General features: G+C 44.8%; 1 protein-coding gene across 1 annotated transcript in view; it reads right to left on the bottom strand.

Moving 5' to 3' along the window:
* Positions 1 to 469: 469 nt before the first annotated feature.
* Positions 470 to 17,075, bottom strand: part of LOC142769591 (lachesin-like) — a 51,773-nt gene continuing 35,167 nt past the window's right edge. Inside the window, exons 3-9 of the mRNA XM_075872651.1 lie at positions 11,842 to 12,049; positions 9,619 to 9,777; positions 7,994 to 8,122; positions 6,091 to 6,381; positions 4,674 to 4,784; positions 4,384 to 4,470; positions 470 to 1,100 (exon numbers count right to left, since the gene is read on the bottom strand). Coding sequence (XP_075728766.1) covers positions 1,000 to 1,100; positions 4,384 to 4,470; positions 4,674 to 4,784; positions 6,091 to 6,381; positions 7,994 to 8,122; positions 9,619 to 9,777; positions 11,842 to 12,049 — 1,086 coding nt within the window. The 3' untranslated portion in view covers positions 470 to 999. The remainder of the gene's footprint in view (positions 1,101 to 4,383; positions 4,471 to 4,673; positions 4,785 to 6,090; positions 6,382 to 7,993; positions 8,123 to 9,618; positions 9,778 to 11,841; positions 12,050 to 17,075) is intronic.

Below are 17,075 nucleotides of genomic sequence, written 5' to 3'. Positions count from 1 at the left end.
TAATAATAATAATAATAATAATAATAATAATAATAATAACATTTTGCTTGGGAAGGACGAAGTCACTCTATTTCCCCCAGTCAACAGCCTTGTTGGCTTTTCTGCGGTCCTTATAAGTTTGCAACAAAGCACGCTTTTACAGGCAAAAATTCGAGATCGTGGTTTGCGTCATGCGTGTTTCGAATATACTCACCAAAACTGCGAGTAAATATAGGACAGTGTTTATGAGAATGGCTGATTTGCTCTCACATGAACCAGACGGTTCTCGAATTCCTCCGTTTCGACAGCGCACAATGAGTGAAAACAATACAAAATTGGGCTTTCGAAGCTGCCTACTAGCATTGGCTGTGATCGTATCATTTCGCAGTTTCATCCTTGTACCTTTTATATTTACCCCGTGTGTTGATAACAAAGGGCCAGAAAACAGCACAAGGTCAATGAAAAAAAGGAAAAGCGAAGGGCCAGTGGGTGGTAGCTTTGTGTCTTTTTTCATAGTGCTCTGCGTGAATGTCTAGCATGAATGGCGTGCAGGTAATGACAGAACACATGCAACATATGTAATGTAACACATGTAATAACAGTACACAATAGAAATGCTTTGGATAGCTTGATGCGCTCCATCGATTCAACAGATTGTTCTTAGTTGAACGAAAAGTGATTGAGAACACTCAATGATATGTGTCATGTACCTGTAACGACGGATTCATTGAATACCTAGGAAAGTCTTGGTGTTCACAGATCTGATGAACGTTGGTGAGCTTGTGACCGCGAGATCATAGAAAACATTGAAGTGCATATAGTTAACTATAGGTGGTGATTTTGTGTCAAGGTTTTACGAAGAGACCGGGTCCAAGAATTTTGCACGGAGTCTATCACATGCGCACGCACCCGCACACAAACACTCGGAGATTGCAGGTGTCTTTGCAGCAGGAGGATATCTGTCCTGGAGTACCTTGCGCGGTAGTGAGATGTGCGTGATGAAGGCTTCTCTGTCGGTGATCACAAAACTGCAGTTGCTAGCAGTGACAATAAACTCACGAGCAGCCTGGCGGGAAGCGTTGCGCTTGTGGTGCTGGGACATGCACCGCAGTTTGCAGTGGCTGCAAAAGCGAATCCAAAGATATATAAATACATCATGAGGTGTCATGAGTCAGAAAGATTTCTCGTTTATTTTTAAGATAAAGCGTCACGAATCAAAACAATCACGTTCGTTGAACTCACTCACGAGTTAAGGCTTATAATAAACGCCTTAGAACTAAATGATAACAACGACATTTATTTATGTTGCTCTAAATCTACAATGTACACGCTTGCAAACTTTTAATATTATTTTGCGCATGTCGACCATTGTACGTGGACGTATTTAATATCAACGAGGTGCAACAACATCAGCAATATGACACCAGCGTAACATCAACTTTTTTAACACTTGATCACACAGACGAGGATGATAGTACGTGTGCATTTCTAAGCGAAAAAATTCGGCAGATCCCCCGTACTATGTGAATCGTTGTCATGCAATACATGCGGAGGGAAGGTGACTGTGGCTTAATTTTTTTGAAGGAAAACTGCGAGTTGGCCTAGTTGGAATAAACCCATCTTGAAAAGTTTGCGCGGATGCATGGGGACACGGAGGAAATATTTTGCGCCCGTTTGTAGTCTTTTCTGTGTCCCCGTGTGCCTGCGCGAACATTCCAAGATGAACAATTTTTTTTTCGTAGAGCGAACTGTTAATAAAATGATGTTAAACATATGTAGAAATGCTGTACATACAGACATATATGTTGAAAAGTCGCATATGCTTACATAACCAGTTGTTTGCTGTTGCGTAACGACGTCAAGAGCAACATGGGTATTACCAATACCAGAGACAGTAATATGAAATGTTGCGCTTGTGCTTGCGAGAATGGCAGCCCTGGGTACAGGCAAATCCAGAGGGAGGGTGGTAGGGGTGATCGCCTTTCCATCCACCCCCTGCGTCGGCACCCCCCTCTCTTCAGTGCTTTTCATCCATGTCCTATCACTAATTTCACCAATTAGCACAATTGAGTGGAACTACTGTGATCACATATTAACAGTATTTAGGCTATGACAGGGTTTTCATGCTACTAAAAACAAAACAAAATCAGGACCCCCCCCCCCCCCAATCTGGTGTTACTTCTGTAACTTCAGGCAACCGTCACCCCCTAAAATGAGTCGCTAGATTCGCCCCTGGCCCTGGATAGTTTACATAAACCAACTTTAGTGGGTGACGTTTAAATACAATCTACGCCAATCCGAGATGACGCCTGTATCATTGCGGAGCATACATAATCATAACATTAGATTGGCAGCACAACAACCACAATCGACGTTTTACCAACGTTACGCCTGCATATGGTCCTCTTACAAAGGAGTTTTGAGACCTGGCGTGGCTCTGTGGTAGAATACTTGATTGTCACGCAGTATTATTGGGTTTGATTCCTGCTGGGACCTTAAAATATACCATTTGCATTCGTCGAGTCACTGCTGGCTATGTCAATTTCGCTGAAAGTTCTGAAATTAAAATTACCAATGTTGAGTTGAGTTGAATAAACTTTATTTGCCCAACGGTTGTTGCTGTGTCCGGGGCTAGGCTGCCAGGGACACATCGTTCCAGGAACATCTTCTGAGGTCCTCAGCGACGGCCCAGGCCCGCCGGACGGCCCACACCTGGTCTTCAAGGGCCTCGCTGAGAAGGGCGGCTTGCCATCGCTCAGTAAGGCGCCCCATTTCGGTGTATCCATCAGTTGACGTCGTCCTTTCTCGTGGTCCCTCTTCATCTCTTTCGCATTGCCAAAGTATATGTGCCATATCGGCCCGTTCGTGCACGCACCACGGGCAGCCAGGCGACGGGTGCAGCGTGGGCCATAGGCGGTTTCCTTATCGTTTTTATGTACCTATAAAATTTGAAACATTTGTGGTGCATACACGCCCACTGCGGCCCGTGGTGTGTGGGTATGTGCCACATGTGTCTGCAAAAAAGTATCGATGTCGTACGCGACGGAATTTTCGGATGATTGACGTCATGACCAGGCGGTCATAATCGCCAAACTCTCTTGCTTCCCCAAACGAATTTTGGTCTACCCTAAGTTAAGAAAGTGATCACGTGGACACCTAGGTGCAGGCGTATAGATAGATAGCTAGACAGACAGATAGATAGATAGATAGATAGATAGATAGATAGATAGATAGATAGATAGATAGATAGATAAATAAATAGATAGAGAGATAGATAGATAGATAGATAGATAGATAGATAGATAGATAGATAGATAGATAGATAGATAGATAGATATCCCGCAAATAAAGGCTTCGCGTTTAGCTGTGTAGCGGATGGTGCTCGCGAACCATTGTGCTTTCAGAATTAGTGCATCATGCAAGAAATCACGTTACTTCTCGCCTATACTGGGCGCTGCTAATCACAGTAGCCTGATGTTGTAAAATAAGTTGCAAGGGTGTACACTTTACGCGTATAATTACTTGCTGCAGCGTGGTTACGTGAGGGAAGTAGTGGGTCCCCAACAGTCCCCTTTGAGGGTGTCAATAGCATGATGAAGTCGACCACTTAAGCAGCAAACTTCAAAATTGGTTTGAAATACCTTCCAAGCTATAATAAGAGATGATTACTATATCGTAAAATGAGATTAGGACGAAGAGACAAGGAGCCACTCCAGACCACATGTTTTTTTTATTTTATTTTCGAGCCCATCTTCTGCTACGCTATAGTAACAATGTCCAATTACGTTCGGTGCAAACTAGCCACACTTTCCGTCTTAATCACCTTACTTTTACATACTAATTATTTTCTTATTATGGCGCTTGTTAATTGAAACACTGACAAACACTTGTTTTGTGTGACCTTATTCACGTATCACCGAAGATGTGCTTCGCAAAATGTTTTCGTCCGCGTGTTTACATCAGGTGATCTCTGCGAGCATCTACAGGTGTGAAATGTCCAATTGGCATAATTTTTTTTATTAGGCAAGATGCGACTGGGAAACTTGCGTGCTTACGTTACATGCTTCACATTTTTAAGAATATAAAATTAACAATTTCACGCAATCGATGAATATTCGCGTGACTCCAGCTCGGCATTAGGATAAAAGAATTCATTTCTTTTGATACGGAGCAAAGGCGGACAGCAACGACGTGCAATCTAGGCTTGCGTTGTACAGAAGTAGCCCGGAAGAACATTAGAAGCGCTTGGAATAGCGTAAGTGTTAGAATAGGGGAAGCGAAACCCCTACCACACACATAAAATAAGTGTCCTGTAGCATAAATGAAATGCAGAGCATGAACCTGGAGGGAAAACGAGGGTCACGTGCATTGCGTTTTGTGACGTATACGGAAGTGATCGCGCACCTTCAAGGTTCACCACAGCAGGCGCAAGCGGAGACCAGGGATCTGTCTCGTTACCGTACAAGTTGAGCCACCAGTCACGCGACGAGCCTGCAAGACCACATTAATATACTCATCTTCAATCGATATAAACGCAAAAAAACTTAGTTCGAAACCCGTACCACGCACTTAAAACAAGTGTCCTGTAGAGCAAATAAAATGCGGAGCATGAATCGAAAGGAAATACAAGGGTCACGTGCATTGCGATTCGTGACGTATGCTACTCTCTGAGAAGCACCATGTACCTCGCTCACCAGGGCTGCGGGAATGTGGCGAGTGATTCCATTCCTTGTCAAGTAGCTTTCCGTGGAGTCCTTTTGAGATAAGCGTCGAGTGGGACGTAGGCCCGGAGCTTGCAGGTATCTCTGTTGAGAAACGTAGACAAGGTTTAATTGTATACGATAACTGTGGTATAATCGCCTCTTACATGCTTTGAGTAATATGATATTTGGCCGCCACGTTTTTTATTTCTATAGCTTACAGAATTGGAGAACTGTGTGAATAGGAACTTGCCCACGATAACAGTGTAGAGCACATGGCTATATGAAATAATAACCAATACGCGGGGACTAACCTAAACTTGAGGAAATTGCTGCCATCCCGCCATGCGAGCGTGAATTGTCAGTGAAGCTGTATCAGACATCACACATGCTGATGTGGAGGAGGGGTGTATGTTTTGTTATTACGAAATAGTAATGGTAGTGATAATCGCTTTGTAGTCGCTGGTGTAGACCGTGATTAGTTGCGCAGCCATTTTCAGTAAGGCGAGTTTCTTCATTTTGTCGAGCGTTGTGTTCACGCTGTCCTAGCTTGTGTCTTTAATTTAACGTTGTCTACCCATATGAATCTTGGATTGAACTCAATGAGTTGGTATACGGGCCGTACTTTTATATACGAGAGCAGGAAATATATACGGGGATGGTGCAGGGTCGTTTGACGTCATTCGAAGCCCTCGTTTGAAGCGCAAAACAGCTGCCACCTAATCTTTACCGGATATGCGGGGTAGTGTGTTCCCATCGTTCATAAGTGCCTCTTCATCCAGCACGCGATTTTCATGTTTGTCTTGTGGTTTTCTTTATTGAAACTAATGTCGGGTTATATCCTGTATGCCTGATTGCAAAGAAAAATATGCCGTTTCTCTTCCATTGTTAACGCGCCCCTAAAACGGAGGTCTAAGTTCAGTTGTGGCATTGCAGTTGTGCACGAGCACGAGTCTACAGGGAACACGTTCGTTGGTTCCTCTGCTCCGCTCTACGAATGCCCCTCTTCATCGTGCGACGTGAAAACGCAAGGAGGGAGCGCATGTACTAGCAGAGGGACGCGCAAGTTGGTGGTTAAGGGCCCTTCATTCTGGCGTTTTGCGCTTACGCCATGAAATTTTGCGACAAACAATAGGAATGAAGCTGCGTTGTTATAGGAGTGTAAAAGAAACGTGAAATGAGAGGAACAGCGACAACAAAGAATGAAAATTATGATAACACATCAGTGTGGGCTGATTCGATTTAATGATCGCAAAGGTTGTCTCTAGGATTACAAAGGCAGAAATCTGCGACTGGATTGCCAAGAACTTGGTCCGAATGGGCCGTTGAGAGCTCTGTTACGGAGCAGCTAATGGGTGGTGTTAAGGAGCAGTAATGGTTAAGGAGCAGCTAAGTACTGGTCGTCGCTCACCGTAGAGATTGACGGTGCCCTTGGTCTCGCCGAGAGTGTTCTTGGCGGCACAGTGGTACTCTCCGTAGTCTTCCGGCTTGAGCCTGTGTACGACTAGCTGCATGCGCACCTTGTACATGGTGTGCTGCATGGTGACCACCGAGTACTTGACGTTCTGGTGTATCAAACGGTCCGGCCCCCGAGTCCAGTAGGTGACCGATCTTGGGTGAGACTCTAGGTTGCAATCCAGGGTCACGTCCGAGTCGACGCTCGCACCGACCAGCTGATTCGGGATCCAGATCATGGGTGCGACTAGAGCGACAGAGGGCAAACGTCCGCACCTTGGCTTGAAAGTTACTCAGTTTAAGTTGTGCGGAAGTTGTCTCTTCTTCGACGAATAAAATAAAGACAAAATCTGAGGCACAGTGAAGTCAGGGTTTTGCCTATTCGTATGCGAGAGCATGATTTGATTCAGGTTGAATAATTAGCGTTGTTACCACAGCGGTTAGCAGGCCGAATTATTAATGTTGTTACCACAGCGGATAGCCTATATTAGGCGAAGTCAGTGAATACCAGCTATATCGTATAGCCCATATTTGACATTAGCGTATACGTTATTCATCATTTAACCAACCTGAGCCAATATTAGAAAAATGATAAGCCGTACTTTTAGTATGCAGGTAAATAGGATAGGTCATGGTGCCATCCCTTAGCGTTCTTCGTTCATCCTTCACAAATCACAATGCAAGGGTTGGGGGAGGGGGATAAGCTTTCGCGCATATACAGAACAAAAAAGATGCACAGCACGCAAAGTGGTGTTACGTTCAGCAGATTGACGGCGCTGTTTTTCCGAGAGATAACATTATTGTAGGCTGGAGTCGCGAGATAAATTTAACTCCTTGCACGAGTAACATTGGCTTGTAATGACTTTCACTGCCGCCACGATAATTCTGAGGTTCTGCAGACACTGCGAAATTTCACCCGCCAATTAAGCAGGGATTACCGTAAAGTTTAATCCTTTTCCTCTAACATAAGCTACCGTGCCACCAACTTGTAATTTCATCTTCTCATCGTCTTGTTTTATTTGAATACCACTTTGTATTGAGAGCCCCCATTTGCCCATCCTCGAGGTTTTCAGTTAACGAAGGTCGTTAGCTCTAGAGCACCCTTGTGATACTGATTAGGCAACTTCGTGGCGTTTCGAAAGGGCACTCGCGAAAGGAGCGGCCATGCGTGTTGTAGCTCGTAGCTGTTTGAAACCTTTCACTTTAAAGTTTCTCTTGACAACATACTACCTGGTACGCGCTGGAGAACATGCTGGTATTCCGGTTGAAGACCAGAAGACGGAAAGAAACGGATGTTGATTTGCCTTTATCGGCATATATTTAAACTGATAGTTTATTAAAACGAGGTATGCTAGAAGTCCTTGTTAAACTTTCTTCTATTACTGAACGTTCCCTACTGCGAGTCGAACATGTGTGTTTGATTAACCACCGCGGTCGGAGTTGCCTTCAATGGCGCTGTTTAATTTTATTGAGTCTAGCGATCACTGAATATATATCCTTTCTGTACAGCGATGTAAAATACCGCTAATATAGTTCTTAAGTTGACGAAATAGCTTATAGAGTAAAGCATGTTCGTGTGATTCAGATCGCATGAATGAACTTACGGGAATTGAACAAACTTGTTTCCAGAGGGCCGTCGTTCTTCCTCTTTATGAGACAAGTTAGGAAGTGTCAGGCCATCACATGTAGACATGATCTCTGCATATAGTTATAAATTTCTCTCGTGGTGACTTGATATGCTTATATCATTCCCTCGCCACTTACCACACAACAGTCTCATATACTTTACAAATGCAAATATAATTTCAGGCTCTTCATATGCACAGCAACGGACTTCAAATGTCTTCTAACGTACTCACAGCTGACTGCAAGGATTATCCGCTTGCTGACCGAGGGCAGCACACCGTTGGTTGCAATGCACAAGTAGGCACTCATATGCAGGCGGGAAACCTTCGTTATGTTTAGCCAGGTGCCTCTCACCGACAATGCTGCGAACCGGACAGGAGTACACGACCGTTACGAGAAGTGCAATCATACAGACGCACTCTATGCGCACACGATACGATTATCGCAGTGCGCGCACTGAGAGTCACGGCTTAGCCAAGAAGCTCAGAAATAAGTCCATTACCATAGAGAAATATACTATATAAAGAGTGGCCACTGGAGCCGATCACGGCCCAGAAAGAAAGGGTCTGACTAACCACTAGATGACGTACCCGTGCTCAATTTTACTTTTTTTTGTTGAGATGTAATAGCCTCCCCAGGAGGACAATGAATACCCAAATTTGGCATCAATTTTTTGCGAAGAAATTTTTTTATTAATTTGTGAAATTTTCCATATCTGCTCTACATCATGTGTCGCTGAGGACATTTAATGCCCTACAACAGAAAACAGTAAAGTATGACTAGAAAGTGTTGTCTTTCTGCATTTGTTTTGCACAAAGAGGCACATTCATGTGGTTTAGTTGGACTGTACATGTATTCCCTTTGAGGACGCATGGGAGTGTAGCGTAGTGGTAAAGACTCGCTTTCGGAGCATGAGGGCACGGGTTCAAATCCAAGCGTCAGAAAGAAAGAAAAGTTGTTATTTTATTTATGCTGAAGACGTTATTGGGTCTGACTCGTGGCGCTGAAAGCAGCACACTAGCTGGGCCGCAGGGCCCTACGGGAGTGTCCGCTCTTTATGTATGTTTCTCTATGCCATTATTGTGTAAAATAAAGCGAAAGCAACAGTTGCTGCCTTGACGAAGACAAGTGCACACGTCGAAATATTAGGTCCAGCGACATTCTTAGTTCAACGAATTAATATAATATGTTCAATATTTTTTTAAGTGCGTTCCGCTACAGCAATGTGTCCGAGGCCCGAAACGAACAGCGTCTGAAGAATAGAATCTACAAAGCAGATTGTATCTATATAGGAAGCACAATGGGGTTTATTAAGCGGCTTATACTTGTCGCTTATTCCCGGGTTCATCATCCTGACAGTTGTTATTGGCTGACAAAGTTACTAAGACCTATTTGACTGCCTTAAATCTCGAACCAGTGGATAATGAAAGTATATCAGCCAGCATCTCAGGTCCAATTCAGATTTCATTGATGATTGATATGTGGGGTTTTACGTACGTTCCAAAACCACCATATCATTATGAGAGACGCCGCAGTGGAGGACTCCGGAAATTTTGACCACCTAGGGTTCTTTAACATGCACCAAAATCTGAGCACAAGGGCCTACAGCTTTTTCGCCTCCATCGGAAATGCAGCCGCCGCAGCCGGGATATGATCCCGCGACCTGCGGGTCAGCAGCCGAGTACCGTAGCCACTAGACCACCGCGGCGGGGCAATTTGGATTTCAGGAAAGCTATATATACGAGTTTCGTAGTTCCGGTCTAAACCGCAGGGATCACATAAAAAAAGGCTGTACATCTCCACAGTGTTTGCATGGCGTATCGCTAGACATCCTGGCGTCACGAAAGTCGTCTCTGACCTTTCTTGGATGGGTCGAGTGAGATGTACTGGGCGTCCTCTCTTCGCCACGTGATTTCCGGCTCCGGTGTCCCATTTGCCACGCAGCGCAATGCCACTTCGCCACCTTCAGCCACTTCCGTGCTGTCACTTGTCAGATCGTTATCGATTTTGGGCGGCACTGCGATTCACGACACGTTGAAAATTTCCTGCCTCATATTTTTGGCAACTCATATTTTCATAAAAAAAGTTTATTTTATTTGTAATATTCTGCTAACCTAAAGATGTTATAAGCAGGAGTAGTAATACAAAAAAAAATGCAATACGTACATACTACACAAAATAGGCGATAATGACATGGTACACACCTTTCACTACTTTTTTACAGCAATATTAGCAACACTTACAACGATAATCACCGTAGTAAAAATTTACACTATAACTGTTATTTTCAATATGCTAGTAATACATATTGCACACACCATAAATAATTTATGTACTTTGTCAAACTTAAGATTATCGATACTGAAATTGTGTATTGTAAAAAACAAAAAAAAATTGTACTTGCGTAGACATATACAAGTGAACATTGGCGAAAAAAAAAAGAAATATTTAAATTATATATATACTTTAAGGGTCGACAAAAAAGCATTAGGCGCCTGAATGAAGTCTGCTGTGGTCAAGCGTTCGACGAGATCTGCGGGAAGCTCATTCTGTTCTCATACCACTCGCGAGTTAAAAAAAACAAAAAACGCTTGGACTGAGCGGAAGGCACAGCACAGTCAGAGCGAAAGCTAGAAGAGCGGCCTTTCAAAGCCTTTTCTAAACACTCATTGGGTCACTGCTGTAAGCACACTTGCTTTATACCCTCTACAGCATTAATAATAGAAATTTTGGGGTGGTAGGCCGGCATTCACTATGATAATTTTTTGTCTTGATTGATTGATTGATTGATATGTGGTGTTTAACGTCCCAAAACCACCATATGATTTTGAGAGACGCTGAAGTAGAGGGCACACGAAATTTCGACAATCTGGGGTTCTTTGACGTACGCCGAAATCTCAGAACACGGGCCTGCAGCTGCATTTTCGCCTCCGTCCCTCCGTCGAAAATGCAGCTACTGCAGCCAGGATTCTATCCCGTGACCTGCGGGTCAGCAGCCGAGTACCTTAGCCACTAGACCACCGCGGCGGGGCTCTTCACGTTAAAGCGAACGACTTCGTTAGTAAGCCAGGGTTTTGAAATCTTTATGCATTTTCTTTTTATAGGTGAAAAATTTTTGGTGCACTTAAGACGAGATTTTTGAAAAATGTCCACAACTACTCAACATATTCAGCCACCTGCTCGATAGAAAGAAAAGAAGTTCGAAAATGGTTCGTTAAGTGCATCCATAATGCTCACGTCATTTGAACGTGCAGAAACAGAATTAACTCGCACTTCGTTTCGTTCTTTGGGCTCATGGCCAAGATTCAGCATCAGTGTTATTATCTTGTGGTCCGATATTTCATCTAGAATGGCAACTGCGGGTTCTTTACTAAGTAGGCTTCAGCCAACGAGAAAAAACTTTGGAATAGATGTCACTACATTGTTAACACCTGGGAAAGGTTGGAAAAAAAACTAGATCAGTTAACTGTTTTGCAACAGGAAATTTATGAAAGGGGGTCACTACGACAAAAACGTTAGGAATACGGTGCGTATAACCCTTTACGGTCTATTCTAGCTGACGGCTGCAAATGCGACTAAATTTTCAGAATAAGAAGCGGTTCCAAACGAGTTACGACGTTTCAGAACTGCATGGTAAAAAAATAAACCGTGTTTCAAAACTTTGTGGGTCACTGTTGCCGATCAGTGGTGTCAGCTGCGCTGCCGCTGGGAGGCGGCACTCACAAGCGACGAGCTGGCCGACTAGCTTCGGGCCGTCCGGCAAGCTGAGGATGGCGCCCGGATGGAAGGACTTTGAGCGGTCACCTGAGGCACCGCCATCATGATCAAGCGAGAGTGGGAAGGGACAGGGGTTAATGCATTCTTCCTTCACCTCGCACGGTAAAACTGCCGGACTTTAAATATAGTGTATTCATTCATTCAGTAACAAGTAATAGGATGCTAACACTGCTAAAAAAATGACTGCTGCTTTTGACAGACAGGATGAGAGGTGCGGATGTCGCGTCGCTGAAAAGTACACGTCCACCACTTCTTGGACAGCAGTAAACAGAAGCGCGTTTATATATAATACGCGCATATTTACCAACGACGTTGAGGTATCCGACTTGGGACTTCATGGGCGATGTGTTGATCTGGCACATGTACGCTCCCCGGTCCCTCTCCTGGACGCGGTGAATGTGCAAGTGCCACGTGCGGTGGCCGTTGTGAGTCACCTTGAAGCGGGAGTTGTGCGTGATCACGTTCTTCGCCAGTGTCAAGAGCGTGAACTTCTCCACGTACATCCAGGCCACCTGCGCAGTCGACGATTCCGCCTTGTAAGGCGTGAAGCAGTAGCGCGTACGAACAATTATGATATAGTGGTTCGTACTTTTGTTTGACCAGTGGGTGAACAGTTTTTCCCGCCTCGAAGAGAACAAAGTATAAGGCAAAAAAGAACGTTGTCGCGGTGACGATCGTAATGACATGAATGCTTTTTCAATTTTGCCTGGATGCCCCGCCGTGGTGGTCTAGTGGCTAAGGTACTCGGCTGCTGACCTGCAGGAGGTCGCGGGGTCGAATCCCGGCTGCGGCGGCTGCATTTGCGATGGAGGCGTAAATGCTGTAGGCCCGTGTGCTCAGATTTGTGCGCACGTTAAAGAACCCCAGGTGGTCGAAATTTCCGGAGCCCTCTACTACGGCGCCTCTCATAATCATATGGTGGTTTTGGGACGTTAAACCCCACATATCAATCAATCAATCAATCAATCAATCAATCAATCAATCAATCAATCAATTTTGTTTGGAGTGGAGAGATGAACGGGAGAAATTCAAGAATCTTCTCGTTCATGTAGCAATGCTTATAAACTTCTCTCTTAGGAGTGATTGCTAAGATGATTACCATTTTTAGATACCTGCATATGTTCAGTTCTGGCCAGTTTGTTTTTTTGCACGCTCACCGTGTGCCACTGTAGGGAGAGAAAATATTTCTGCGTGGTGAGGTATAATCACTATCCGGTAATTATCAATCGTTTGCGCTCATTTCTGGCTGCATGCTATAGATTGCCGAGCATCATCTCATATACGTGATAATTGGTGTGCAGAAAGTTTGCTTGAGGTCACAGTACAAGTTAGAGGCATGCTATGCGAATGGCGACACAACATTGGTTTACAACTGTCAAGACAAAATATTGTTTTAAATTCAAAACTTCAGTGAACATTTAAATGGCTCAATATTACTTTGCAGTAGTTACTCGCGTACTGCGGAGTAAGATTTAGGTACAGAATTACCTAAATTACCGTACATAATTAGAGTGAGTGAAAGTTTTGTACAATTTTGTGGTGCATAGTATTTTTTATAACAACAAAAACAAAATAAATGAAGAAAAATAGATCAAAAGAAAACGCTGGGGGTAAACCTGGTAAAAGTAACCGGTTTGGTATCCTGCAAAGAGGTGGTGAAATAGGGGTTGTAAAGAGCAAATTAGTAAGTCTTAGAGCGTGCACTTGATTATGAGGTTTAGGAATATTCATTCAAAATATATCCACCAAGATATTGTTCATACTGAGTTTTGCACCAGCAGACATCACATAAAAAAAAGCGGCATATGTCTGTAACCAGCAGTTATTTTTCTGTATGCTTCGAATAGCGCCATTGAACAGTTTTCAGTACAAAGAGAAAATCCGCTGACAATGAAGCTATTGCTTGCTGTTTTGTTAACATTTTATTATCGAAACTCCGATCAAGGACCCGATAATGGCTCTCTCAACATTTCTGTTGTTTCCAAAATGAAGGAGTATTCGTTCTATATGAGTTAAAGATATTCTACAAAGCGCAATCAAGAATGATATGCGGGATTTTTTTACGAACAGTTTAGCACAAAGCAGTTTGCGTACTCCAGTTAGTCAACGTTACCTAACTAGTGACTACTTTTACGCGCCGCTCTGAATGACGTAAATGGTATCGCAATACGCCGTACATGCTTCGCGAATGCTAAGGGTGCTGTAGTAGGCAACAAAACTTCGTGTAAGGCCAAAAAAGGAAGTTATGTTGGTAGTACAAATTGTACATCTTAACTTAACTGGTAGCGTATGGTGCGAAGAGGCGTTTGCCCAGGTTGCATACCGATAACGTCCTGTTTATACAGACACTGGAACCAAGTTTGTCAAAATTTGCTTCGATTCACACATTCTTGGCTGAACGTTGGCCGTAAATTTCGCTCGGGGCGGGCTAAAGCAAAATAGAAGAGGGCACGAACACTGTTAAAAAAAACAGGAACAATTGATTGGACATAAATATTGAAAGAACAAGGCGAAACAAGGGCGGAGTGCTTACTCTGTTACCAGTGACGTGCCCGGGCCCCGGATACTCATATACACTATACATATCCCGCTCCTCACTCAAAGACAAGGCGCCCGCTCAGTTTTCTCGGGGGATGAACAACCGTCAAAGAGCGGAGGATACCAGGTTTTTGAAAAACGATCTCGGGCAAATGCCCACATATATTACGGGCGGCGCGTGTGCACGTCAGCCGAGTTCTCGCTCATAGCCCTCCTCTCTCTCCTTCTGACGAAAGAGAGAGAAATGGCGGAGACACAACCGGCCGCGCGAGACACAAAAGAAGAAAGAGAAGTGGCAGATAAAATGAAGAGAATTCCGCGCTTAAAAACAAGTTGAGCACGGAGGACATTGCTTCAATCCTTGATTGTAAAAAACGACTGAGAGCCATTTTCTTCATCATCTTTTCGTCTCTAGTCGCGTCTTCGCGTCGTATACGGCGGCGGGCGTCTTCGAGCGAGCGTCGGTCCATTATTACAACACTTTGGAGCCACGCAGGTCGCCTCTGAGGATGTGCCCCGAGGGGCGAGGTGAGATTTATGCCGTCTTGTTTTTCCACGTCCCAGTCCGAGAATGTTCGGGCCGGGTGGGGCAGAAACACGTGATCTGTTATCTAGTGCCATAAAATTTCAGTTTGAAAAGACGAGCGCGCCTCTTAAATTTATACGTCCTATATATTTCGCGGCATTGCGAGAGAGTCGAGAAAATCGCCGTGGCGTAACGGCGCATCTCGCTGTGCGCTTGTCTGAGAGGCGCGAGCTGCCGAGGTCGCACTCCAGATTAAGTCACTTCGCACGTTCGTGGCGAATCCGAGGCGATTGATGATTGATTTGTGGGGTTTAACGTCCCAAAACCAACATATGATTATGAGAGACGCTGTAGTGGAGGGCTCCGGAAATTTGAAAACATTGGGTTCTTTAACGTGCACCCAAATCTGAGTACACGGGCCTACAACATTTCCGCCTCCATCGGAAATGCAGCCGCCACAGCCGGGATTTGATCCCGCGACCTGCGGGTCAGCAGCCGAGTACCTTAGCCACTAGACCACCGTAGCGGGGCTATATCCGAGACAGCAGCAGTTGGCTGTCGTCTCATATGGGCAATAATAATTTGTCGGTACACCATGCTTTTCCTCGATTGAGCTGCTAAATATCAACTAAAAACAGCTAACCAATACGCATGCATATACCCTGACACATAATAACGAACCATCATTAACTCGCAGCATATGACTAACACGCAGCACATAAGCAGTAGGTATTGTGAGGCTGTCGATGGAATCCATACAAGCTCAGCGCTACCAAGAACGTTGACGCGCGCGCGCACACACACAAACACACACACACACACACACACACACACACACACACACACACACACACACACACACACACGCACACGCACACACACACACACACACACACACACACACACACACACACACACACACACACACACACACACTAATCAACAGTTTCCTACGTGTATTATATTATTTTATGCGTGGTTTTAAATTTTGCTGCTCTTAAAACATTTTGTTTTCAGTAACAACACAATAGGTCTTGGTGCAAAATTTTTATATTACAATGTCTACGCGACGATTCCCCACACGCCATCATTATTAGCCTACAGCACTCGAAGATTGCTTGAAACCAAAGCCTCTAAGTTTTTTTTGTTTTTTTGCATCATATTGCGACTTCTTTGTCCTCGCGTAAAACCAACAAAGTGCCTTTCGTGAACTACGCAGCCCCCCCCCCCCCCCCCGCCTTTTTTTGTGCGAGGGGTTTCGTGCAGCGAGTCTGTGGGAGATGAAATACGCAGCTGTTCTTTCTCAGTGGCACGCCCGATGGTTGTTCACAAATCGCACCCATCGAAGCGAGGGCTTCGGTCTCCGTGCTGGCGACACCATTTCACGCGACAAGAGCCAGGTCTTACTCCGCGTCAGGGAGATTGCAGCGTTGCGTGCCTCGGTATGTACCCTATGCTTCATTCTCGACGGAAAGCTGAATCGACACTACGGCAAGCTCTGGATCCGATGTACTCAAGTCGCAAGAATCGCCGCTTTTCATGCGACGTCAGATCTATTTTCACCTTCGCTGTATAACAGTTCGTGGAGTAGAAAATTTTTCAGTCGAATCGATGAGCTATGAGGGGCTTTTAAGTGAGGCTGTATTGTACGTTGCAGGTGAGGTTTCAGGTGGACGCAGAGTAAGATCGTCATCTATCTGGCTTTCTACACTGCTTAATTAGTCTGCACTATTGGCAGACCTCGCGAATCCTCGTCTCGCTGTACCTTTGGAGCGAAGGGCAGGTATGGATTTCGATTCCTTGGCGCGGCACTCAGATTTGCGTTTCGGGCTATCCGTGCCTCCTGCGTGGGCGCACATCGCGTTCACACTCACGCACACGCGCTAAATGCGTAACTTACCCTTCTCGCACACTTATACAAACACACGTGCTTCGTGCGTGGGCACGCATCCAGCGCACATGCGCGTACGCGCGTGCACGAAATGTGTAGCAGCACCCAGCCCACTTCCTTTCTCACACCCAAACACACGTGCGACTAACGAAGCAAACATTTCGTGGCGCGCGTCGGCGCGCTCGCAACGTCGCATTTGTCTTCGTCAATACGGACGCGCTGGTCTCTCGGCGATTCGTAGATACGCGTCTCGCATTTATGCATCTCGTCGTTTCCGGGCCGCGAAACGAACAGCGTTGGAAGATGGATAGAAAAATAAAAAAGAGAAAAAAAAGATGATGCAGCACTTTCCCATCCATCAGTGCGCGCTTCCAAACGCCGGTGTCGGTTTTCTAGAAGTAATCTTGCCCCCGCTTTACCCTTCACGATACCTTGATAATCTTCTACGTTTTGTTTGTTTGTTATCAATTCTGTAATTTGACTGATTATGATGGCTGGTTTGTTTATTCATTCCTCATTTTTTTTTAAATTCTTTTCTACCAGAACTCGGTGAATCTTGCGAATTTCTATCCACCCCTGGCAT

Source organism: Rhipicephalus microplus, chromosome 1 (assembly GCF_043290135.1).
Source record: "Rhipicephalus microplus isolate Deutch F79 chromosome 1, USDA_Rmic, whole genome shotgun sequence".
Taxonomy (NCBI): Eukaryota; Metazoa; Arthropoda; class Arachnida; order Ixodida; family Ixodidae; genus Rhipicephalus; species Rhipicephalus microplus.
This window is presented reverse-complemented; position numbering and strand designations above follow the sequence as displayed.